Genomic DNA, 27,690 nt, shown 5'->3' with positions numbered 1-27,690 from the left:
ACCCGCTTGGCCATTTCACTTGAAAACACGCAGCCGAGCGGCCGTGTCACCTAGCGTCGCTCCTTGCACGTTGTTTGTGATCGTAAATGAACTTCCGATATGACTCCGCATAAATTTTGCGGAGGCGGATGCGGAGGCGGAGGTTAAATTCTTTGCGGAAGTTCCGCAGTAACGGAGGCGGAGGCGGAGTTCCGTTACAACCCTAAATATTACATACAGGTCGGGTCAACATATTATATATAGGCTACGTATCATCTCACTAAGACCAATAGGAGCTGAGCAATGCGGGTAAAAACGCGCGGCACAGCTAGTTTACAATAAAAGGCTAGCAAGGAACGTAGGTACCTAGGTGAAACCAAAAAAATAATATAGAATCGACAGTAGTTGGGCGAGAAACTTGTTTTCTTTCAACTGTGTTATTGTTACTTGTAGTTCTCGAGACGAAATATTAACGGGTTTTAAACGCGGTTTAATTTTAACCTGGTTTAAAATAGAAAGAATTTATTGGTTACTAGCTTTCCGCCCGCGGCTTCGCCCGCGTTTTGAAAGAAAAACCCGCATAGTTTCCGTTCCCGTGGGACTGCGACATTTTCCCGGGATAAAAAGTAGCCTATGTCCTTTCTCGGGTATCAAAATATCCCCATACCAAATTTCATGAAAATTGATTCAGTAGTTTAGGCGTGATTGAGTAACAGACAGACAGACAGACAGAGTTACTTTCACATTTATAATATTAGTATGGATTATATTTTTTTATACGAAACTCCGCTCCTGTTGGTCTTAGCGTGATGATAATAGCCTTTAGCCTTCCTCGATAAATGGGCTATCTAACACCGAAATAATTTTTCAAATCGGACCAGTAGTTGCTGAGTTCAAACAAACAAACAAACTCTTCAGCTTTATAGTATTAGCACAGAATACATAATAGTAGCTAAACGCTATCTATGTATTAGTATAGATTTCATTATCATTATTGTTCGCATTAATGTCGTCGTTATTATGGACATTTTAATTGTAACGTATTCTTAGATAGATCTGTTATAAAAGAAGATATAGTTAAACTTTCTTCTAGCCAAGTAGGTATTTAAAATCGGTGACCGCGAACAGATTTTTCTAGACTTAACTCCTTTTAACCTAGATCTACTAGATCGCGTGAAATTACTGTCTTCTAAACGTATAAACATAATATTTTCGTCAATTATTAGTCGCTAATTATTCAATACATTTCATTTAAGTACTTACACAAAATATTTTACAATATTTTTATTGCATTCTACTATAGAAAACGAAGGTATTTAAACGGATTTAAAACAGGATTAATGTTCAATCTATACCTACCTATATTCTATAATTCTATACTTCTTCACTTATATCTTTTAAGAGCAAAGATTAATATTTTTGTATGTAACGAATTAACCAGTCCCCACTTATAGATCTAGACTAGCCCTCCACCTACGACTTTGCCTGCTTTATCTTATACATATTTAAAAAAATTTACACTAAAATCTTTTTCGAGAACTAAAGCCAGAAAAACCGTATCAAAATTCGATTCGTCGTTTTCAAGATCATCATAACATATAGGGATAGACTGACAGTCGTTCTCGTGAAAGACAAACATACATACATCACAAACTTTCGCATTATTAATACACTAGCTTTCGGCCTGCGGCTTTGCCCGCGTTTTGAAAGAAAAACCCGCAGTTACCGTGGGATTTCATGGATAAAACCTAGCCTATGTTGCTCAGTGAAGATGCAGCTTTCTAATGGTGAAAGAATTTTTGAAATCGGTCCAGTAGTTTATGTGTTAAAACCATACATACATACATAATTACAAACCTTTCCTCTTTATAATATTATTATATTTAACTAGCTGTCCGCCCCGGCTTCGCCCGTGGTACATATTTACGTTTTCTCTACATAAGAACCATCCTCGTACTTCAAGGAATATAATAAAAAAAGAATTATCGAAATCGGTTCAGCCGTTCTCGAGTTAAGGTGAGTATCGACTTCGCGCTCCAAGAGATCGAACATTGGCGCGCGCTCCAGCCGCGTGAAATGGATACCAGTTTGGAACGCGCGCCAAAATGTTCGTTGGAGCGGTCGAACGCGGAGCGGTCCGTTCCGTCGGGTGTCGGTTTTTTACCGCGCATCAATCGTGGCGCGCGCGCCAATGGAGACGGGTTTGTCGTATTTTTTGTGTTTGTTGCGCTCCGAGTAATAATTATGGATAACCAAAGTGAAGTGAATTTTTTTATTGTGTCTTCTATCACTTCGAACTGCATATCTCTTATAAGTGGCACTCCATACTGCATTCTTTTTCGGTACAGATCTTTTATCCACCAACGCACTTTTCGTTTCTGTTTTTTCTTTCTTATTATGCTGTGTATAATTACAAAAGCTGCTGCTGCTCGTACACGACTGGCTTCCATGATGAACGGTCAAACACTGGAACGGTTGCCACGCGCGCCAGGCGCGCTTAGTTGATATACTTCAATTATTTGGAACGCGCTCCGCGGAACGCACTCTCGGCGCGGTCATTCATGACGCGCGCGCCAGGAGCGCGAAGTCGATACCCAGCTTTATGCGCTTACCAACACATTTTGCGATTCATTTTTATATATATAAAAGAAGAAGATATTAATACATAGTAGTAAGTGATTATGGAAATAAAACTAACTAGGTATACATCCGCACTTGCATACAGAATGTCCTCAAGGTGACGTCACTCAAGGGTCAAGGTAAAAAAATGGTCATCTTTTTACCTGAGCAGTAAACGGGCAACAATAGCCCATGTGGATGTAACCTGTTTTGGCAAGTGTAACCGAGTTTAAAAATTGAGGTTTTGTTGGTTTCTGTACTGAAAGTACGAAAAATTAGATAGAAAATTTTTCTATTCTTCATCATCACTACATAGTATAAAACAAAGTCGCTTTTTCTGTCCCTATGTCCCTTTGTATGCTTAAATCTTTAAAACTACGCAACGGGTTTAGATCCGGTTTATTTTAATAGATGGAGGATTCAAGAGGAAGGTTTTAGTATATAATTTATTAGGTTTTAGACAAAGCGGGCGAAGCCGCGGGCGGTAAGCTAGTAAATTTATAAATTAGTGTTAATATTATTGTATTAGTTGACTAGCTTTCCGCCCGTAGCTTCGCGTAGTCAAAGAAAAACACGCATAGTTCTCGACCCGAGAGATTTCCGGGATAAAACCTATCCTATGTGTTAATAAAAGTTACCCTCTATATGTATGCTAAATTTCATTGTAATCGGTTCAGTAGTATTTGCGTGAAAGTGTTACAAACATACACATCCATCATCACAAACTTTCGCATTTATAATATTAACTAGCTTCCGTCCGCGCGGAAAAGTTAAGATTTATTTTTTTTCTACGTATTTTTCCGGGATAAAAAGTATCCTATTTTATGCCCAGGATAATAAGGTATAATTATACAAAGTTTCATCGAAATCGAACCGTTAGTTTTTACGTGATGCCTTCAAATACAGACAGACAGACAGACAGAAAGACAGACAGACAAAAATTGATTTAATCACATATTTGGGTTTGGTATCGATCCAGTAACACACCCTGGTATTTATTTTTTCAATATTTTCAATGTACAGAATTGACCCTTCTACAGATTTATTATATGTATAGATTAAAATTAATAGGATAGGATTTATAATAGGTATTAGAAAGACTAGCTTTCCGCCAGCGGTTTCAAGAAAAACTCGCATAGTTCCCGTTCCCGTGGGATTTTCGGGATAAAACCTATCCTGTCCTTATTCAGGTCTTGAGCTATCTCTGTAAAAAAAATCTAAAATCATGCAATTATTTTAGATTACAAATTAAATCTTTTATTTTGTAATCTAAGGCAGTTATAATGTAAAAGTTATATGAATAAAAGTTCCGTAAGTAGTAACCGACTTCAAAAAAAGAGGAAGAGGTTATCAATTCGGCAGTTATATATTTTTTTTATATTTAACTAGCTTACATCCCGCGGCTTCGCCCGCTTGGTCTAAAACCTAATAAATTATATACTAAAACCTTCCTCTTGAATCACTCTATCTATTAAAAAAAACTGCATTAAAATCCGATGCGTAGTTTTAAAGATTCAAGCAACAAAGGGACAGAGAAAACGGCTTTGTTTTATACTAGGTAAAGGTATGTAGTGACTAGTGATTTAACAAACGAATAAAAAATTTGCTCTAAGCAACGAAATTAAAATATTTCCTTAACAATTATATGCGTCGTAAGAATTACGAAAATTAATTATTGCATGCTGTACTAAAATATATTACAGTTTTTAAGGATGTTACTCAATCACGAATAAATTGCTGAATCGATGTTTAATGAATTATTAACATGGAAAAGCGTAAATTTAAATTACGACGAGAATATCCCATAAGAAAATTCAATTACTTTTTAAGTTTGTGTCTATGACAAAATTTATTAAAATCGGTTCAGCAATTTGGTTGGTTGAATGAACAAGGGAAATGTTTAAATATGACCAACATACAGACAAATTGTTTTATTGCATGCATTATAAATAGACATTGCATCTATTTAAAGGTTGCTAACTATGCTAAACATTTCGTAACTATGCTAAATTTCTTTAAGCACAGAGTAATGAATGTACAGAGCAAAAATATGTTGTGAATTTTTGTTAATTCGTATTTTGTAATTTGTATGTATGACTATTAATAATTTTACTGAATCTAATATCACATAATATTACGCAAAAATCTACCTTTTTAACAGCTTTGGTTTAAAGTTTAGGTTAACTTTAAAAAGCAACCTTTTCACTTCTAAATGTCATTTTAGTACCTATCTTCTATCTATTAAATTATTAATTAATAATTTTAATAAATATTAAAATTAAAATTTTCTTTCTGGATACTTGGATCTATACATAATATAATATGTAGCCTTATATGGCCATACTCAATAATCAATAAATAGACTATTTAACACCGAAATAATTTTTAAAATTGGACCCATAGCTCCTGAGATTATAGCACGTTCAAACAAACAAACAAACTCTTCAGCTTTATAATATTATTAGGTAGATATGTGACATCTACCGAGCCAACCACTTGGCCAGCGTGGATCCTCATAGGAGGCCCGTGTCCGTACAGTGGGAACGAAATAGGTCGATGATGATAATATTTTGTAGTCTCTGTTCTTCATTACTCTGTGTTAACTGGTGATGGTAATATTTCGTAGTCTCTGTACTTCATTACTCTGTTCTATAACAAGTGCTTGTTGATATTGCATATAATTTATTATGTGATTAGCAAATTGCGAATATACAATGGTCGAGTGGTCATTGTGTAATCCTATAAAGTTAACTGTTATTTCATTTGTGTTAAAAACGGTCCACAATTAGGAAGTTTTAAATCCATACTAATATTGTAAAGCTGAAGAGTTTGTTTGTTTGTTTGTTTGTTTGAACGCGCCAATCTCGGGAACTACTTGTCCGATTTGAAAAATTCTTTCGGTGTTAGATAGCCCATTTTATCGAGGAAGGTTATAGGCTATATATCATCACGCTACGACCACCAGGGGTGGAGCCACGGGGGTGAAACCGCGCGGAGCAGCTAGTCTAAGATAAAAAAGTAGGTAAATTTATCATCAACCAAACTGGAATTAACTATAGAATTTGTTTCTCTATCAAAAATATGAAACGTTGAACATCACAGACCACAGTCCTAGTCGGTCTTGACATAAAATGTAAGAGCTAGTGCGCAAGAGCAACTTTTGTCTCCGCAACTATTTTGTCTCTCCCATCAACTCTATGGGGAGTTGCGTCGCTACGTGCGTACACTTTCATACTAGCCCATAGGTGGGAGAGACAAAATAGTTGCGGAGACAAAAGTTGCTTGTGCGCGCTGCCTCTAAGTATCTTGAAATGATATACATAACGCAATTGATAACTTGTTTATAAAAGTTGATCGTAAAACAAAGTTCACTTATGAAATCTAAGTTACCCGTATAGTCATTAAAAATGGTATAGTTTTTTGATCTGCATTGATATAACAACATTCCCTATCGTTTAAAAAATAATATAAGGGCCGGATAGTAATCCACTAATGGTATCACATCTTTTACTATACAGCCTCTGTATATGTTAGTAGAACACACACATAAACAATTTTGAATGCTACATTAACACACACACACTAACAGATCTTAGAAATGTGAATTACCCAAAGTCCAGAATACGCACGATTAGCTTCTAGGAATAAAGATATGCCACTTCAGCACATATCTATGCATTATCAATCAGAAGAGAATTCCTCATAAACACACACACATACCTACAAATATATACAGAATAACTGGATTCTTACACGAGATCTACAAGCTTGGCGAATGATCTACTACAGTGCGATTCTCCCGGAATTTTTTGCCAAGAACAACATCGTTGTGGAATGAATTACCATCTGAGGTGTTTCCAAACATCTTTGACAAGGAGACCTTCAAAAAAAGGGCATATAAATTTCTTAAAGGCCGGCAACACATTCGCGGTGCCCCTGACAACGCGAATGCTTATGGGCGGCGGGCATCACTTTCCATCAGGTGACCTGCCTGCTCGTTTGCCCGCTTAACTATATAAAAAAAAAAAAAAAAAAAAAAAATGTTATTTCACACACAAATTTCTAGAACCAAAACCAAATGCAACTGCACACACACTCACGCTCTTTTTACTTATAATGCCGATGGCAAATGCCACCACACACACACACACAACTGCTGGAAATATGGCCTATGCCATGTAACACACATACTCACGATCAACATTTAGAATCGAAAGCAAATGCAACTTGTGACATGACACATACAATCACCTTCTAGAACAGATTTTGTGATGCAACATAACACACACAATAAACTTGTAGGAACAATGCGAAGCCATGGCGAAGCGTATGCCACCTCAAAGACACAGCTTCTAGAACCAAAAGCGATTGCAACTACACACACACACACACACACACACACACACACACGCTACCACCTTACACACATCAGCTTCTAGAACCATAGCTAAATACCATACACACACTGCCAAGTTGTAGTGCGGTTCAGCTACCAGTGCGGTGACTCGGAAGTGACGAGCGCCTCTGTGCAGATGTCGGTGGGCCTACAGCGGCGCGTGCCCGCGCTGGACGAGGCGGGCGGCGGCGTGCCGGCCGCGTGGAAGTCGAGTGAGCCGCCGTTCCCCTCGTTCGCGCCCCCCGCGGGCTCCCCCGCGGGCCCCGCGTTCGCGGCGTCCCCCGCGCCGTCCACGCCCGGCCCGGGGCCCGGGTTCGCGGGGCCCTACGCGACGGCGGGCCCGTTCGGCAGCCCGTCGGCCCGGCCGGGGTCCGGCGGCGGGTTCCCGCCGGGCCCGCCGCCGAGCCAGCCGCACTTCGGGCCCGGGTTCGCGCCGCCCGGGTCCCCGTTCCACCCGCACCCGCCGCACCCGATGCCGCCGCACCCGCACATGATGGCGCCCCTGCCGCCGCCTGTTGACAGGTACGTGATGTTTGTATTATGGTTGTTGCTAGTCTTCCGATAATCGGACGAATATTTGAATCATCCGCTAAACGGACGACTAATTACCTATATTTATTAGACAAGAATAATATAGCTTAGACGATATCCATAGTTATAACTTATAAGTATGTATTAAGAAGAAATTTAAAAAATATGGTGTTCTATTTAGTTTATTTCTGCGTCAACATGCTGAACGTACCTACGCAAACATTACATTTAAAAACTACACTACTTTAAACTACACTATCAAAGTAAATTTGTCAATACTGAATAATATTTAAAAGAACCGCGAAAGTTACTCTGTATGTCAGATGTCACTTACCTCCACTACGCTGAATAGATTCATCTAAAATTGGATACATATAAATAGATGGAACCGTGTAGGAGTATATAATAGTATTGAACTATTTGTTTTTCAAATATTATTGTTGTAAAATGTAAGATATGGTATTTCCCCTTGAAGTGGCATACGATAACGTGAAATAATCGAGCGAAGCCGCGGGAGAAAAGTTATGCGTTTGTTGTAATACGTAGTAAAACAGCTTATATCAATTCGTCGTCGTTCGTGAAACTTCTTTATCGGGGTTGGAAAAAAATTTAGTGTAACATTTTTCCGTTGCGCGCCATCTTTTTCTTATTCCTACCACGCGTGATTCGACCGTATTTCTGTAAAGTTGCATATTATAGTAAATTATTTTTTGAAAAATAAGGTCATAAAGAAGTTTCACTTCTTACATGTGTACACTAGTACACGCACACATTTTTTTTGTGGTAATGCATCATACCAATTACGATTAAACATTGAATTAAATCGTGATCTTCGAAAGATCTGAAAGTGTTGAAATAAATGTTTTTTCCTCGACATTTATGTGTAAGATAGAAAATAAATAGAGATACTAGGTACATAATATATTTATCTATACATATAATAAAATCGTAGGAAAGTCAAAACTGTACATTGAATATTTTTTTAAAAGAATACCTGGGCCGTGATCTATAATCGATATAGAAGCCAAAAACATAGTTTTTAGAATTTTTGTCTGTTTGTCTGTTTGTCTGTTTGTCTGTTTGTCTGTTTGTCTGTATGTTTGTCCGAGCTAATCTCGAAAAGTACTGCATAGATTGACTTCAAATTTTGCATGAATATTACTAACAGGTCGGGTGAGGCTATAGGCTACATATTATCAAGCTATCACCTACGGGGGAGGAGCTGTGAACCTTTATTTTTCTTACGTATTCCGTGTATTACGACAGCGTACAATCTAAAGACTCATGTTTAAATGTTGGTTTCGAGTAAGCCATGCTATTATCTAGCTTTACAAAATAAAAACTATGTCATTTACGTAATTTGGGCAGAGAAACAGTTTAATGAATTTAGTAGTATAAAGACAAATTAGAAACAGCGCCATCTATTAAATGTTATAAAAATCAAATCAATTTACACGTTAACTATTGGAAATTAATAATCAAATGACGCATATATAAATGTTGTTTGACAATATCTATATTGACACTATAAAAATTATGCCATTTAAGTAACTTGGGAAGAGAAACATAGCTTAAAGAATGTATGTTGTATAATGTTAATTTTGTAACAGCGCCATCTATGAGATTTCGTAAAAATCAAATCAATTTACATGTTAACACTACTGAACACAATGTTAAAAATTAATAATTTAAATTTAATTATGTTATTTATTTATTTAACTCTTTAACCCATATCTTCCGTTCCCTATAAGATATATTTCGTGTAAATAATAAACTACATTTTTTTAAAGTGAGGGTAGATGTTTATTATTTTAAGTAAAAATAGACACCATTATCTACAGTTAATCTAATGATTGTGTTCCAAAGAGTATAATAATATATTGTTGTGTTCATTAGTTACAATTTTAAAAATCTTCGTGTTTTATAAATTTACTAGCTTACCGCCCGCGGCTTCGTCCGCTTTGTCTAAAACCTAATAAATTATGTACTAAAACCTTCCTCTTGAATCAGTCTATCTATTAAAAAAACCGCATCAAAATCTGTTGCGAAGTTTTAAAGATTTAAGCATACAAAGGGACATAGGGACACAGAAAGCGACTTTTTTCATACTATGTAGTGATATTAATTATAAAGCAATTTAATGCCATAAAACCAAAAATATCAAATGCAATCTTCGTGTTTTGTGAATTTTCACCATCATGCGTTCCCACAAAAGGTAAGTTGTTACTTACAGGTATTTATTGAAATGAAATGAAATGAAATGAAATGAATGATTCTTTTATTATTTTGAGGTGAATTGGGTTTTTGATAAAATTTTATTTGTAAGTAGTTTTTTTTATAGATTTACAGTTAACTTTTGATTTTTTTATTTACAGATTCAATGCTAATAAAATTATATCGCCTTTGGAAGACGATTTCTGCTGATATTTTTACTACACCACTTGAAAATTGATGATTTGATGATAAAGACAGTAGCAGCGAGGATTAAGTGGAAATTAGTAATCATCCGCTTCGTCAATTTTTGACTGAAGTTAATGTCCAACGTCCAATGGTTCAATCATTGGAAGTATCTCGGGAAATTTTGGAGGATATTTTTCAGGAAGGAGAGGAGGGGCAGCCAACCACATATCAAACTATTACGTTTTAGTACCGAAAAAATTTTTATTGCCAAATGAAACGTAAATTTTGCACTCACAACTTTACAAGTAATGTTTTTATTTTGACTTTGCGTTTATCTGATTATAATATTTATCGTTATGGCTATCGACGTACCGACCGTACTGGGATCAGAGTAGGTACATGATATACAGTTCATCATCCAGGATTGCTTAGAGCATTTTCACACTGAAAAAGATGTTTTCTTTGAATCGTAGTTGCTTCATTTATTTATTTTTAATCATTTTACATAATATGTTTTATATTTTATAAATATATCATTTTCATTATTTAAGTAGATAAAATAAATTATGTAACGGTTTTATAAGAAAACACATTATATTTATTAGGCGACGGTGATTTCTTCCAGGCAAAAGATATTCATCAGCTCAATAAAATTGAACAGTATGTTAGTAATTATTCTTTAGATTCACAATTGTAATGAGCATTTCCGCATGCAAGTTGTACCGTAGTTTAGATATATCATAGTTTTTACATATTAAAGTTCCAACAAAACCCTCAAATTTTTTAGTAGAGTTGAGCAAGATAATTTGAAAAATGTGCCGTGTTAAGTATTATAGAAAAGGTTAGTTCGTTGGTAATTATTATTTCTTCTTCATTTACATGTTGTTAGTAAAAATAAACTTTAACTAACAGTCAAAGTATATTGTAACATTCATTCATCATTTTTTGTATAGGCGATATTAACGTAGTATGTTCTTTTTGTAATGCTTTATAGTGTAGTAAGGCGAGTCGGCTTTCGTTTGAAGATACACCGGAACCTTTCACAAAATCACTACTCTTAGAGGAACATACTGTGCAATTAGCTACTATTATGTATTCTGTGGTGCAATGTAAACTGTTATTAGACAATATTCGCTCTTATAGTAGTGCGTTTCAAATGATCCTTTGGTGCTCAATAATTATCAGAAGATCCGTTCATGCTTACTTTTAAGATACAAGGTCAAGTTTACCATTTGATAGGATCCCTTTTGCCTGAAGGCCAAGCTAAGTTTGTTTAAATATATTTTGTATTCGACTACAACGAATAGTGGAATACAAGAAATCAATATTTCTCAAATTTAAAACTGAACTCATTTCACAATTTTAGAACAGGTTAATTCGTATGTATGCAGTTTTAAATCGACATTAGAAGCTTTTCCTCAAGATGGTGATATCGGCACTCAGGAACTCCCTGGACGTGTTATAACGCCCAGGCCACAGTATTACAATTTTTCCTACAGTAGGGCGACGAATGTATTTTCGCATAGCAACGGAGGGGAACTCGCGGGGGGTCAAGTGACGCGGGCCACGTACCACAAACATGCTTAGTTTGTGGTATCGAGCGCGAAAGATAGTCATCGTGTTTTTAGTAAAGTTACTATGTAAACTAACGTAATTTAATACTTAGGTACATATTCTATAATGGTGTGCTCAAACTGTTAATCTACATTTAATTTAGATTATTATTTGATACTAAGTAATGTAGAATTTAAACCACATTCATGTTTTCTTCAGATTTTAAGATTTTCTTATCAGAGTGTTCAATTTTAATGTAGTTAAATTTTATAAGAGACAATAATTAAGAAAATTTTAAAATAAAGTGTCACGTATTTTTTTTAAACGACGAATGACGAAAAACGACCTAATCGCGGACGAAGTCGCGGGCAACAGCTAGTATTTATTAATTAAAAAAAAATGACGTTCGTAAGACGCAAGTAGATCACATATGTAAGTAAGACTACCTACGTGTTATAAACTGTAAATCCCATGAGATCAACTTTAAGTCGATTTTTTTTTTTTGGAAATTGAATAAAAAAGATTAGGCCTTCAAATCTTGAAATGTTATTCAAAAATGCAACACCACAAGCTCAGAAAGCTGTTTGACGTGATGATAAAAAATAATGTGAAATGAGCGGATATTGGCAGTATTTTATTTACAAAAAATATATAATCAAAATCATACTACATACCTATATTGATTTAAATCCACTTACCTAATATAAAACATTTTCGTGTCGCGGAGTTTGAAATTATTCTCCTCCGGAACGGCTTGACCGATTCTGGTGAAATTTTGTATGCCCATTGGGTAGATCGGAGAGTCGGACTACATCTATTCTTCATAGGCAGTCGTCGCTAATCTCAGGAATCCCGGGTCCGATTTGAAAAATTATTTCACTGTTCGATAGTCCATTTACCGAGGAAGGCTGGATGTAGGCTATATACTTAGTATAAATTATAATCACGCTTGGACCAGTAGGAGCGGAATAATTCTAGTGAAACCGCGGGGCACAGCTAGTTTTGTATAGTACCTATTTATCTCTAATATATATAAATCTCGTGTCACAATGTTTGTCCTCAATGGACTCCTAAACCACTTAACCGATTATAATAAAATTCGCACACCATGTGCAGTTCGATCCAACTTGAGAGATAGGACAGTTTAAATCTCAAATCGTTTTAGAGAAAGCGGGCGAAGCCGCGGGCGGTAAGCTAGTCTTAATATAATATATAAATCTCGTGTCACAATGTTTGTCCTCAATGGACTCCTAAACCACTTAATCGATTATAATAAAATTCGCACACCATGTGCAGTTCGATCCAACTTGAGAGATAGGACAGTTTAAATCTCAAATCGTTTTAGAGAAAGCGGGCGAAGCCGCGGGCGGTAAGCTAGTCTTAATATAATATATAAATCTCGTGTCACAATGTTTGTCCTCAATGGACTCCTAAACCACTTAATCGATTATAATAAAATTCGCACACCATGTGCAGTTCGATCCAACTTGAGAGATAGGATAGTTTAAATCTCAAATCGTTTTAGAGAAAGCGGGCGAAGCCGCGGGCGGTAAGCTAGTATTATATAAAAACTAGAAATGATTAAGATTTCTTTCGATTTGAAAAAATCAAACTAATGCTTTTAAGAAATAAAAGCAGTTTGACAAGACAATAAAAGTATATGTGAAAACAAATGGTGTGAAATTTTTTGTCTTTTGTGTTATAAAACTGTGAAATATTTGAGTGACGTAATAAATCTAAACAAAAGACAATGGAAATTTAACCTAGTTTGTGACATTTTTAACAAGTATGTAATACTAGATTTCCGCCCGCGGCTTCGCCCGCGTTTGCAAAGGAAAACCCGCATAGTTCCCGTTCCCGTAGGATTTCCGGGATAAAAACTATCCTATGTGTTAATCCAAGTTACCCTCTATATGTGTGCTAAAATTCATTGTAATCGGTTCAGTAGTTTTTACGTGAAAGAGTAACAAACATCCATACATCCATACAAACTTTCGCCTTTATAATATACTAGCTTTCCGCCCGCGGCTTCGCCCGCGTTTTCATAGAAAACCCCGCATAGTTCCCTTTCCCGTGGGATTTCCGGGATAAAACCTATCCTATCTCTCAAGTTGGATCAAACTGCACATGGTGTGTGAATTTTATTATAATCGGTTAAGTGGTTTAGGAGTCCATTGAGGACAAACATTGTGACACGAGATTTATATATATTAAGATATATGTAATATGTAATATTTCAATACGTCGAAATAAAATTAAATATTTATTTCTCTAAAAGCTGATTGCTAGTGCAGTTCGATAATATAATTATTAGTGCTATTTATTTATTACGTATATATTTACACCTCATGCAATGTGCCATTAGATACATACAAATTGATTTAGGCATTTATTGAAGTTACAGTAAACTACAGTAACTATAGGAACCCTGAAACATTTTAGGAACCCTGAAACATTTTACCATTCACGCCTTTCATATTAGCGGATGATCACAAATCAATGTATTAAGAAATTTCAGTTACCGCTATAAGAAAAGCCGTTTATTTCCTATAAAAAAAAGACTGGACGCTTTTTATGATGTTTGCGTTTTGGTAGTATTTGGCTTTATACGCGCTTGTAAAAGCAACTTAAACATATTTTATAGACTTGAAAATTAAAAGAACACATCGAAATAATAGAAATAATTTAAATAAACTACAGAATACGCAAAATTATAGGTACATTTTTATTTTTTAACATCTTTCGAAGGTAAATTCGTTTGCGATGTTTAGAGAGGCGAACAGTCAAGGCTTTAAAATATGAAAGGTTTTTATTTAATAAAGGTTATTAATGTTATTATATGCTTTGAAGGTCCTATGGCCCCTTAGTGGGGCATGGGACAGATGATTTTCATTTTGATTGCAATGTTCTATATGAAAACTTACTGTATTAATTGAAGAAAAGGGGGTCTATGATCTATCACATCCATCGAATTTATTATCGTATTTTTTATATTTTTTTGTAAAATGCTATTTTCACATTGATGTTATATTATTTAAATGGAAAATATTCAGATACGATAAAATAATGCCTCTCAAACAAATTTATACAAGACTAGCTGTGCCCCGCGGTTTTACCCGCAGTGCTCCGCTCCTGTTGGTCTTTGCGTGGTGATATAGCCTTCCTCGATAAATGGGCTATCTAACAACGAAATAATTTTTCAAATCGGACCAGTAGTTCCTTAGATTAGCGCCTCCAAACAAACAAACTCTTCAGCTTTATAATATTAAAGTATAGATAAGTATAGATTAAATGTATTTTTAACCGACTTCAAAAAAAAGGAGGAGGTTATCATCAATTCGGCCGGTATATTTTTTTTTTTTTTTTTTTTATGTATGTACACCGATTACTCCGAGGTTTCTGAACCGATTTACGTGATTCTTTTTTTGTTCGATGCGGGATGGTGTCGAATTGGTCCCATAAAAATTTTATTCGGATAGGCCCAGTAGTTTTTATTTTATGAGCATTTTTGTCTGTAGGTATTTGTAAATTTTGCAAGTGCAAGTCTGAAGTCGGTTGTTTTTAACGCAGTTATCACTTGTATTTCTTAGACAATCTAACGGTGTTTACCATTTTACAGAGGCATATACTTTTTGATATTTATCTGTATGTTTGAATACGTATTTCTCAGAAACTAGACGGTGGATTGCTACCGTTATTTCGTACACGGAAGAGTAGCTTTAAATATATGGAACTGCTATGTATCAAAATATTATATGAAGTCAAATAATTGTAAGGTTAACTTCGTTTCTTCGTATTATACAAGAGTAGAAAATAACATATTATTATTATTATGACTATGTAATGACTATTTAAAATAGTTCGGTCAAGAATCAAGATCCAACATACATCAATAAAAAAATACATTTGTACTAATTTCTAATTAAATACCGAAAACTAATCAATCATTGATAAATTATTTTCATTTTTTACACCACACTCATATATTTTCCCCATTCGTATAAAATATTTATCTATACTTACACGATACTCCATTGTTCAATCTGTTTGTACCAAAACATTGTTCATGCACAACAAATACGAAAATAGAGCGCGCGAATACGCATTTAAAAAAGGAACTCCGAATAGAATGACATCCGCTGAAGCACGCGTCAAAAAAGGTCTTATAAACTTGAAAAAGAAGAAAAAAAAGCGAGTCCGCGACGCGGTAAAAATCGCAAAATTATCCTTGGAATAAAATAAAATGCGGCGGGGTTGTGTGCGCGCGTGCACGTACGCAGTACGTCTGTGTGGGTGCGCTATAAAACTGTCGCTGTGTGAGTGCACAAATAAATGTAGGTGAACGGTACGTAGGTATATTGTGGTACAGTCGAGGTGAGAATGTTAATTAATTAATTAGTTTTTTTTTTTGTGGTACTGTGTTAAATCTTTGTTTCTGTTGTGTTACGTAGGTACAATAAGGATTTATTTTTTTTGTTTGATTTTGTGTATATTAATATAAAAAAATCTATAATTTGTAACTACATTCTTGCAAATAATATACTTTGAATTTGAATCTATGTGTTAGTTTTAGCATACAAGTAAAATAACTTAATATTGAGTGTTGAAAATAGTTTTATGTATCCGTACATACTAATAATAGACATCTATAATGATTGTGTTAAAAAATAGTTTTATCTCTAATGTTCGAGTTTAAAGTATTAAATAATAAATAGACTCCTTATCTGTTGTTGCTAAAATGTGTAATTGCTATGTTGTTAGTTTCCTAAAATAATACGATTAAAATATTTATGTAATAAAAATATATCTTCTGTTTGAGATTAGAGTTGTTATTTTTATAAGTACATATCTATTTATAGTTACGCATATTTATCTCTACTGGAATATTTTTGACTATGTAGGTACTTACAATTATAAAGTCTCAAACTTTGAGTTACATCTAAGCCAAAATCTGTATGTAATTAAATCGAACTAAATGCAAGATGTACCTATTATGTACCTATTATGTACATTGTACTCTATAGATAAAGGGATCTAATTAATAGTTTTTGAAGTAGTTGAGAGTAAAATTTCAATTTCGCGTCATGGCAATACCGTCACGTAATGGAGGGCGACGATTTTGGCATCTTTGAATCTTGTCAAAGAAGTTTCACTTCTGACACGTGTGCTCGGCACACACGCAATTTTTTTGTTTTTGCAGACATTTCAAATACAAATTGTATGGTGTTAAAAAGACGTATTTTTGCAATCTTTGGTTACTGGGCTTTAAAAACAACGTAAATTGATGAATTCTGAAACAAAGTGAAAGGCAGATGAAAAGTTAATAAGTAAACATTTTAAAATTGAATAAAGTTTGTACTAAATAAATTAAATATATTTTGTGGACAAGTTAAAAGGACGATAATTAAATCGCTCTTTGAAAATAATTACGCTTATAACAATTATTTAGTCTGTTTGATAAACATAATTAGGTTTGCAAATAAACTCAGTGCCTAGAGTTTTAATTGGATTATAATATTTCATGTTATATTAGAATTGAAAGGAAATTAGGCTTTTTCTACTCTACTAAAGTAAAAAAAAAGGTAATAACTTATTAATGAGACTATACTGTCTATAATATAAAAATGAATCGCAAAATGTGTTGGTAAGCGCATAATTCGAGAACAACTGAACCGATTTCGTTAATTCTTTTTTTATTACATTTCTTGAAGTACGAGGATGGTTCTTATGGAGAGAAAATGTAAAAATGCTAGCTACGCTAGTAAGTTATATAAAAAGTTGAAAAGGTATGGAAAAAGAGATGTTTTCTTTCAAAGAAAAAAAATAATAATTTCGTAACAATCATGTTAATACAAACTATTCCATCTGCTCATTTCTTTTTATTGCATTATAATGAAATTTTTAAATTATGATTTAATCTAGGTTTACTATTATTACAAAGCTGAAGGGTTTGTTTGTTTGAATGTGCTAATCTCGGGAACTACTGGTCCGATTTGAAAAATTCGTTGTTAGATAGCTCACTTATCGAGGAAGGCTATAAGCTATATATCATCACGCTGAAACCAACAGGAGCGAAGCCACGCAGACGAAACCTCGAAGCGCAGCTAGTATGAAAAAAGAATCATATTATTTTAAAGAACGTGACTCAATAGTGTCTCGGCTTTGAATAAAATTGCAAAACAAATATAAATATAGTATAATTTTAACTAATTATTCGTCGCGGGATAAATATTATTTTAATGAACGTAGCATTCATGTTATTGTTATAAAAATATTTGCGGTTATATTACGCAATTCTCATCTTAATTGTAGCAACAGGAAAACCATTCCATATTATTTATAATAACGTTATTTTTCGTTTTGGCCTCGTTTTGTATAGTACACGGTGAAGCCCGTGACTTCGTGCACGTGAAAATAACGTACTTATTTATGATATTGAAATACAATAAATAAATAATAAACTATACATATTTCATGTACTGCAAATTGAATTTATTCAACTCGCAGAAATCTGTTCTCAAATTATTTAAACCGTTTCTTGGATTGTCGCTAGAAACAGACAATCAGATAAAATTTTCAAATAACTCTTTGGAGTGCCTTTATCCTCCTTTTAATACTCCTACAAATTTAATATTACTTCATTAAATAAAATAATATATTGTATGCATTGTGATGAGGATAGTTTAATTTTTTGTTATGGTTTTGTGGTAAATTAATGTGTCTATTCATGATCATACAGACAAAGAATTGAATACTTGTTGGATAAATTTTTTTACGGGATCAGGGAAAATCGTTATACTTTATTTATTAATTATTACCTGAATTAAGAGCAGATTAATATTTGTATTTGATAACTTTGATAGTTATAAATAATAAACACATAAACTGAACAAAATATTCAACCAATCTACGTCCATTTATTTATACAAACTTAGTATTAGCACGAGAAATTACAAAGATAGACAGCATAACTTCAAATTCAAATGTAAACAAACAAAGTTAGGAAATTCGTCGGCGACTGTACGCGCCCACCCCGCGCCTATCTACGTACGTATAGTTATGTACACGACGGTACCGCTCCGACCAACCTCTGCTGACCTCCCGCGGCCCGCGCGCGTACTACGATCACCCACATACAAACGGCCCAGGGGTGACATTACGCGGCTCAACACGCGCCGGTCGCTGTATACCTACATAAGTAAAGACTGGAGTGAGACGCCACTCCGTACTCGAGTGTCGTCTGCCAGCGCGCCCCGATCAAAATCATTCCAAATTTCGAATTCGCTATTTTGACGTTAGAATTTCACGTTCTATTTGACAATTATGTTGAATGTTCGCACCTTAGATTAAGGATTGGTCTCCGCGCGCGCTACGACTAGATACCGCCGGCGTACTCGAAAAATGCGGCAACTAAAAGTACGCCGAAATCGGCGTACCCGAGCCAGTCGTGTCACAAGCATTATGTGGAGAGGGCGTACCCATAGTTTCTAAAGATTTTGGACAAAACCTGAAGTAAAATGCCTGTTTGTGCCATAAAACTGTTTAAAAAAAATACAACAAATAATAAGAAAGACACTGGGATTACGTACCATCAGGAATAATCGTATTATTCAATATTTCACCTGTACTTTGAAAATGTTGTTTACGAAAATACGACGCCATTTAGTGTTGCCGTACTGCATATCCCAAAAACACACTTTTAATTTGAACTTATTTTATTCATATATAATGTTTTTTTTTTCAATACTATTAAGTACTAACGCATATTATAAAAAAAATAAAAACCATAATATGTTTTAAAAACCATAATATGTTTTACACAGTTAGGTACAATTGTATTTATGTTGCACGTTTTACATACATTTGGCTTTATCTAAGTTTATAATAAAGGTTTACCAATAGTACCCACACTAGGCAAGCCTGTATCGTGGGCACTGAGACGATTTTACAAAAAATTGGGTGTCCTCGGTATAATTTAACGCAGATAACAACACGTTCAAAAAGCATTCCATGACTTAAATGCTACAGGATTATACAAACTAAAGGTACTAAATGATAAAATTAATATACTTAATATATTATAAAATAAATAAAATAAGAGAATATATATATATAATAAATATATATACATATAACAATAAATATAATAATTTTGAAATGATATAAATGCCGATTATATACACAAATTAAAATAATGACGCAAGAAGATTTTCTGTTGATACGTAGTTTAGAGATTTAAGGAAGTTAGTTACGATGATCTTTGCTTTTTTAGAAGAACAGTTTTTTATATTACAATTGGAGCAAATTTTATTATAAATAAATATACCAGCAAAAGGATTGAAACGCTTAGCAAAAGAAGTATTTACACGAACATTTGGTATTTTGTAAATAATATATAAATGATAATAACAATAATTTATTTCTGTTTAACCTTGTTTAACTGACTCGTATATATATGTTATTTTTTTATTACCGCTTTTTTACTTTTAAAAAACCTTTGTGATAGTATAGTGGCATCGCAAGTGGATTTGAGTCACATGTTCATGGGTTCGATTCCCGGCAAGGCCAAAATGAAATAAAAATATTTTTCAAACTTCTTTCCAAGATAGCCCATTTCCCATTTATGGGGTAAAATTTATGTAGCTGGCAGTACAATTCTTCACACACACTAGCGTCCTTACAAATCGCCTTACACACACTACAGAACTGAGTTGCCGCACTCACGGAGCTATTGTTTTTAGGTGGAGCGGTATCTAGTCGTAGCGCGCGCGCGGAGACCAATCCATAATCTAAGGTTCGCACAGATAAAATATTGCAACACAAAGAGGTTGTATGTGCCAGTTTGTGTATGATTTATGACAGGTTTTTATTTTAATTTTTTTACGAAAAATCGTTGGCAAGTTCAAGGTGTTAATAGTAATTTATTTTTTGCGATACACCTGAACTCGGAATTATTCGAATATGTTATAAATATCTGGGATGTTCAAATCCTGTTTTGGAATTTTGAACGAGCATCGGTGTCAAGTGTAAAGATAAGTTCTTGATATAAATACCTAGTTTGTACCTAGTCAGAGTTTTTAAGCATATTACAGTTTAGCATATTTTCATCTCCTTTATGTTTAATCTGATATTACATCATCACTACATAGTATAAAACAAAGTCGCTTTCTCTGTCCCTACATCCCTATGTCCCTTTGTATGCTTAAATCTTTAAAACTACGCAACGGATTTTGATACGGTTTTTTTTAATAGATAGAGTGATTCAAGAGGAAGGTTTTAGTATATAATTTATTAGGTTTTAGACAAAGCGGGCGAAGCCGCGAGCGGTAAGCTAGTATGTAACAAATTAAGAAGTCTTTCAGCCCGTGCTAATCCTAAGCATGGAATGGCTTTGTTTTTGAGACCTATTTAATTAAACTCGAATGTAGTATGAGGTTTAAATTTTATCTGGATAGCAAAAGACCTTGCTCTTATTATTCCTATATTCATTACTATATGGGACTAAGAAGTGGTACCTTCGTATACTTATGCATAGTTGTTAAAGGTGACTAAGAAACGCACGCGATTTCGTTCAATTCTAACTGTTTATTATCCCATTAATATGTCGATTTTACTAAATGTGAATTGTTTTTATAATCCCTTACAAATAACAATAATTAATATCAGCTCTCTTTTTGGTAAAATTTACTTACCATCTAGGTTGATTTTAGCAGAGCCCAGGCATTTTAGAGACTGAAGAGAGATTAAAAAAACAAAACCAATTCGGCCGAATTTGTTATGGTTTTTAAACTTAATTTTTATTAAGTTTTTTTTTGTGTAATCAAAACGTACTTTTAAATTTAATTTTACATTCTTAGAGCTGTCGTCACACTAAGTACCAGGGTACCATAACCTCCAAGGAGGTTTTAAACAGGCAAAGAAACTCCAAATTGAATACCAAAGTATTTAGCACGTAGCGCCCGTACCAGGAGACCATCGTCGTGAGGGGGTGGGCAGAACCACGTGGTCACACACACATTGATACGTATAGCTTGTAATATGTGTATGTATGTTTGTGTAACGCTCTAATAAATAAAATGATCTAACCCTTGCTTGGAGAATATTTTAATGATGGGTGGTACATATATATTTTGGTTTTAAGATTTGTATATAGCACTAGCTGTGTCCTGTGGTTTTACCCGCAGTGCTCCACTCCTGTTGGTCTTAGCGTGATGATATATAGCCTGTAGCCATCCTCGATAAATGGGCTATCTAACACTGAAAGAATTTTTCAAAACGGACCAGTAGTTCCCGAGATTAGCGCGTTCAAACAAACAAACAAACTCTTCAGCTTTATAATATTAGTATAGATAGCCTATAAAAGAAAAAAAATCAAAGTCCGTCTATCAGACTAGTCTGGTCACTAATGCTTTTCTTGTTTTGTCAGCGGAAAAGGCTGGGAAATTCCGGCCTATAAAATGCTATAGAGTACGTCGAAATCGGTTCAGTAGTTCCTGAGAATAATTCGTTCAATCAACCACTGGGTTTTGTTTATATTATGAATATAGATTTAAATGAAGCTTTTTTATGTACCTATGTGTGTTTTTAATATAAAAAAATAAAATGTGTTTGTCACTCTTAAACGCGTAAACCACTGAACGCATTTTGATGGAGCTTATGTACCAGAGAAAGCTATAGAAAAAAAAGTATTTGTTTTTTCCAACGAATGAAACATCTTTTTTACATAAGATCTTATTTTTTTAAAATTTATATTAACATTGATAATGTGAAAGTAACTTTGTTTGTTACGCTTTCATGCTTCAGCCGCTGAACCGATTTTGATTAAAATTTATTTGTAAGGAGTACAAGTGTTGAAACAACACCAAACTGCCAGATACGACAAAGGTTTAAAAAACGTAGACCTAGGTTTTAACTTAGTACTTTGAAACTAACATAGATGGCGCTGAATCGAAACTCGTGAAATTATTTTTTCACCAACTTAAAAATTATATTTACATCGTTAATAGCTAAAAATATTTCTTTCATTTCTTACATCCTACAATTTAATCATTGTAGGTATAGATAAACTAGCTATCCGCCCGCAGCTTCGCATGCTTTAAAACTTTAAAATTTAAAATTTTTATTAAACCTTCCTCGAGTAGGTAGTAGGTACCAGTACCACGCTATCCATTAGTAAAAACAGGATGAAAATCGATGCAGTAGTTTTTGAGTTTTTTTTTTGTTTATATTACAGAATCCCTCTAACATCAGCGGATGTCGCCTATAACTATGAAGTATGAAGAAAATTCCATATAAATTATGAAATTTATTTCACAGGCGACATTAATAAAAAAATGTTAAATAATCGTACCGAATAGTGCAAAGAATGGGTACATAATAAATACTATTTGATTAATATCCTGGATAGTTTTTAATTATGTACTTTAAATCCGAGTAAAGCCAAAGTAACAGTTAATAATACAAAATGTATGTCAAATCGTCTGTATGTCGAGATTGACATCGCGACCCACCCTCGCACCGCACGTGCGCTGTGACGTCATCTAAGGGATGCCATATTTCTTATATTTATATCCTACTAGCTTCCCGCCCGCGGCTTTGCCCGCTTTGCCTAAGACCTAATATATTATAATTTATAATATACTAAAGCTTTCCTCTTGAATCTCTATTAAAAAAACCGCATCAAAATCCGTTGCGTAGTTTTAAATATTTAAGAATGCACAGGGATTAGGGATATAGGGCCAGAGAAATTGTTCGGAATTTATGGGATATATATTTGAATTCTCTATATCTTTACTTCAATAGTAATAATATAAAGCCGAAGAGTTTTAACTTTTAAGTTTTTGTTTGTTTGAAAGTGATAATATCAGAAATAACTGACTGATTTCAAAATTTCTCTCTACGTTGGATATTGTACGCTATATAATATAAGATCCAAAGGAGAAGTGATGCTTGTATATCGCTTAATTTAAACAATATTTTTTTTTATTTTAATATTTAATTTGATCAAAGATATTTTTCTCAATTCCGAACGAAGCCGGGACAAGCGCTTAGTTTATGTTTATGTCTGTATGTCAAATTTGACATACCCAGGCCACGGCACTCCCTGGCAAGTGACGGGTGACCTTGTTCGAATGATGTCTCGTAAATTAGAAGACTTAAAATTAGGTTATTGATTTGAATACTAAGTACATAGTTAGTACTTAAGTTGTAGTTCCTGGCTGCACTCGTGAGTCGTATAGACTAGCTGTGCCGCGTGGTTTTACTCGAAATAATCTGTGGGAAAAGGCAATATTTCTGTTGCTTGTGTGTTTTTCTGGTGCATAAAGTACATCACTGCTATGTAGCTGTAGATATCATCAAAATCCGTCCTCTGGTTTTTGCGTGAAAGAGCAACAAACGTACACCCATACATTCGTAAAAACATCTTTTAAAAAAAATATATATATAAATTGCCTCCTTTTTGCATCAACAAGCAAAGTACATAATTAACTAGCGGTCCGCCCCGGCTTCGCCCGTGGTACCTACATGTTTACGTTTTTTTTCATAAGAACCATCCTCGTTCTTCAAGAAAAAGATTCCGCAGCGCACGCGATGACAGAATTTTTATTAAGGAATTTTTTACACCTTGGGTTACATTATTGCATTTTTGGTAAGGATCTCTAATTTTTTTGAAAATGCAATATAGCCTATGTTGCTCAGTGAAGATGCAGCTTTCTAATAGTGAAAGAATTTTTGAAATCGGTACAGTAGTTTATGCGTGAAAACCATACATACATACATACATACATACATACATACATAATTAGTTAATTACAAACCTTTCCTCTTTATTTATAATATTAGTATAGATTAAGACCGACTTAGGTAAAAACAAAATATTACGGTAGTCTATGAGTTCTATTTTAACGGATTTAAAACGCAATTTATTCCAAATTCATAAATAAATAAAAATTAAAAACCATATTTATAAATACTGTTCGTCTACCTAATTTGTAAAATTACATTAAAATATAAATAATTACCTGAAAAAATTAAAATATGCCGACCGTACTTTTAAATGTCAACAATAATACAAGATGGCTGACAGAAGACAAGTACACATTGATTTTTCATTTGCGAGCAGAGCGAGACGGGAATACGATAAACTCACGTGTTAGAGCAGGAAGGATAAATTATTATTAACAAGGGTGGGCACCCTTGTGAATGAAGTTTGAATTTGGCTTATGATCATTTTAAAATTATATAAGTGTTTTGTAATGTTTATAGTTTGTATGTTTGGTAGTAGATGGTGTAGGAACGGATGGACTGATTTGGATGAGTTTCGATGATTACACATCCCAAGTTTAATACCATCAAAGTTTTTAGGCTGCATGGCTTTTACCAAACATACAAACAAAATAATTCCAATACGTAGAAGGAAAATTTCTTCAATAAAAGGAAATATTGTAACATTCGGCAAATGGTGATTAATTTTTTTTTAATCGGAAAGAAGGATCAAATTTATAAAATTTAATTGGTGACGGAAAGTAAATTGATAAAAAAATGTTTAACATACTCTACACTTTTTTTTTTCTTTTTTCATTCATAATGAGCTAATAACTTAATAAGATATTCGTTCATTGCTTTAAAATCTTTTTTCTTATTGCCATTTACGGAACTGAGTTTATATTATATTATTTTATATTCTATACTATAATATTATAAAGCTGATTTGTTTGTTAAAATGCGCTAATCTCAGAAACTAAAGGTTCGATTTGAAAAATTCTTTCGGTGTTAGATAGACCATTTGTCGAGGCTATATTATATCATCACGCTAAGATCAACAGGAGCGGAGCACTGCGGGAAAACCGCGAGGCGCAGCTAGTCTTTAAGAAAAGTTTCAAATTGAAATAATCTAAAAACCAGAACCAAAAACTATCCATGCTCTATGTTTAAATATTTAAACCGCCACTTAAAAAGTTTGCGTTCCAAAAAAATAAGTTAGAATTTTCAAATTTCGAATTCCGTAAGGTCGTTACATGCACACAGATATAAATAATTGTTACAAACGTACATGTATATGCAGTTGTAGGTTTGAATGTGTGCGTGTACTGCGGCTAAGATGTTTTGATCTTAGATTTAAACTTAACTAGCTTCTTGCCTATATTTTGTCAATTATGTACTAAACTCATTCCAGTAGAGTGGATTTTGGAAATATATTTGAAAGCTAAAGCACGAAAAACTTATGCAGTAATTGTATTGGTATTACTTTTTTCTGAAAGAGAGTTCTAAAAATGTTTTGATTTCAATGTCCATTTAACCCATTGAGCCCCGAGCGCAGCGGCCCGATCGGACCACGACACAATAGATTTTCTATTGTGTCTGTGATTCCGGGGGCTGAGTAATTAAATTATATGCATAAAAAACGAGCGTGTGTGTCGAGCAGACGTGTCAGAAATGAAATTTCTTTGGCAAGATTCATAGATACCAAAATCGTCGCCTTACTCCATGACGTGATAGTATTGCCATGATGCGACCTCGAAATTTTATTCCCAACGCGCCTATAAAAGTTTCACTTCCAAATATGTATTTAATATGAATAATAATAATAATGTCAATAGCACATGAAACATGTAATCTTCACTGCATGCATTTTAAATTCTTTTCAAATAGTACATTTTACACTAAATCCTTTTTTGCTCAACAACTTCATCGAGATTATAACAATTTTTATAAATACCCGCAATCAAGTTTGACAGGCAACATTTCTTAAACGTAAACAAACGTTAATGGGAACGGTTTAATCCAATCAACCACGAAGCGCTTGACATATTATGGTGTAAATCGCTTTTAAATACAGTCCACTTTGTAACATATTTGTTGAGGATTTCAGTTGTTTAAAAGGCAATTTTTCAATCCTTAGTTTAAACGTGGTTTGAGCTCTTGTAAAGTATTCCAACGTCACCTGTAAAGTATCAGAAGACTGGCAACTTGACATATTTTTATTTGTTGGTTTAATACGATTCACGATTGGAAAGCCGGTATTCGGTAATTGGTTGTCATGTATTTTTTTTTTTTAAATACATTGTTAAGTTGAAGCTAAAATATTTTTTTAAAGTTCTAAAGTTTTTGTTTTGCAGATATAGATTATAGACTTGATTATTTCAAAGACTACTAAGAATATTAAAACTAAGAATACTAAGAATATTTTGATACATCTTATTAACTGTGTAACCAAATATTGAGTTATATTTACTCATATTACTCAATATTTGGTTTATTTTTAATTCTGTAATTTGTTTTTTTTTTTTCATAAATGAAATTTTATTGTTTCGTTAGACAAATTTATGGATGTTTGTCAAAGATTTACCACGCAACCGCGTGATCAATCTAGTACACACAGAATGAAAGATAATAAAATAAAATATTGCGTAGTTAATAGATGGCCAAGAATAAACTCGACACCCCTACAGTGTTAAAATATTTTGGGCACCACATAATTTGCCGGGTTGTCCTGTTGTGGCTACCCATTTTGTAACCACTACCTATACTAAATGCTAATATAGTGTATTTTAACATGTTTTTATTAGTTCGAGAGTTGACTAAGTACATAACAAATAATCTATACTAATATTATAAAGCTGAAGAGTTTGTTTGTTTGTTTGAACGCGCTAATCTCGGAAACTACTGGTACGATTTGAAAAATTCTTTCGGAGTTAGATAGCTCATTTATCGAGGAAGGCTATAGGCTATACATTATCACGCTACGACCAACATGAGTGGAGCCACGGCGGTGAAACCGCGCGGAGCAGCTAGTCATTTTATAATTAGTTAAACCACATTTAACTCAAGAACGATTGAACACATTTAAATGAGTTTTGGTTTTTAGGATTTGTCTAAGTTTTGATTAGGATTATTATTATTCTAACTATTGTAGAAAATACGCACATATTAGTGTAATTCAAAGTCAACTTACTGATAACAAAATTTATTTACTTAAATAATCGTGAATATTACTCGTAATATAATTAATATAATAGCAAAGTAATTATTATTAATTACTGATTGTTCTACTCTAATTAATTTATTAGGTATTGTATTCCTTATTTAACAATTTTTGTAGAAAAAAATTACAACATTGTTTTAAATATGAAGCGCTAGTTTTCTTAGAATTGGCGATTCATTCTAAGAATTATTTCTATCAAGACTCGAGATCGAATGAAGTCGGTTCC

The 27,690-nt window shown here is 33.8% G+C and overlaps 1 protein-coding gene across 2 annotated transcripts in view; it reads left to right on the top strand.

Moving 5' to 3' along the window:
- Positions 1–27,690, top strand: part of LOC123702229 (LIM domain-binding protein 2) — a 55,933-nt gene that overhangs the window by 5,430 nt on the left and 22,813 nt on the right. For both annotated transcript variants that reach the window (XM_045649915.1, XM_045649916.1), the window contains exon 2: positions 7,131–7,516. In XM_045649915.1, the coding sequence (XP_045505871.1) occupies positions 7,131–7,516 (386 nt within the window). The remainder of the gene's footprint in view (positions 1–7,130; positions 7,517–27,690) is intronic.

The sequence above is a fragment of the Colias croceus genome, chromosome 23, assembly GCF_905220415.1.
Source record: "Colias croceus chromosome 23, ilColCroc2.1".
Lineage (NCBI taxonomy): Eukaryota > Metazoa > Arthropoda > Insecta > Lepidoptera > Pieridae > Colias > Colias croceus.
The sequence above is the reverse complement of the archived record's forward strand: the minus strand, read 5'-3'. Positions and strand labels throughout refer to the sequence as shown.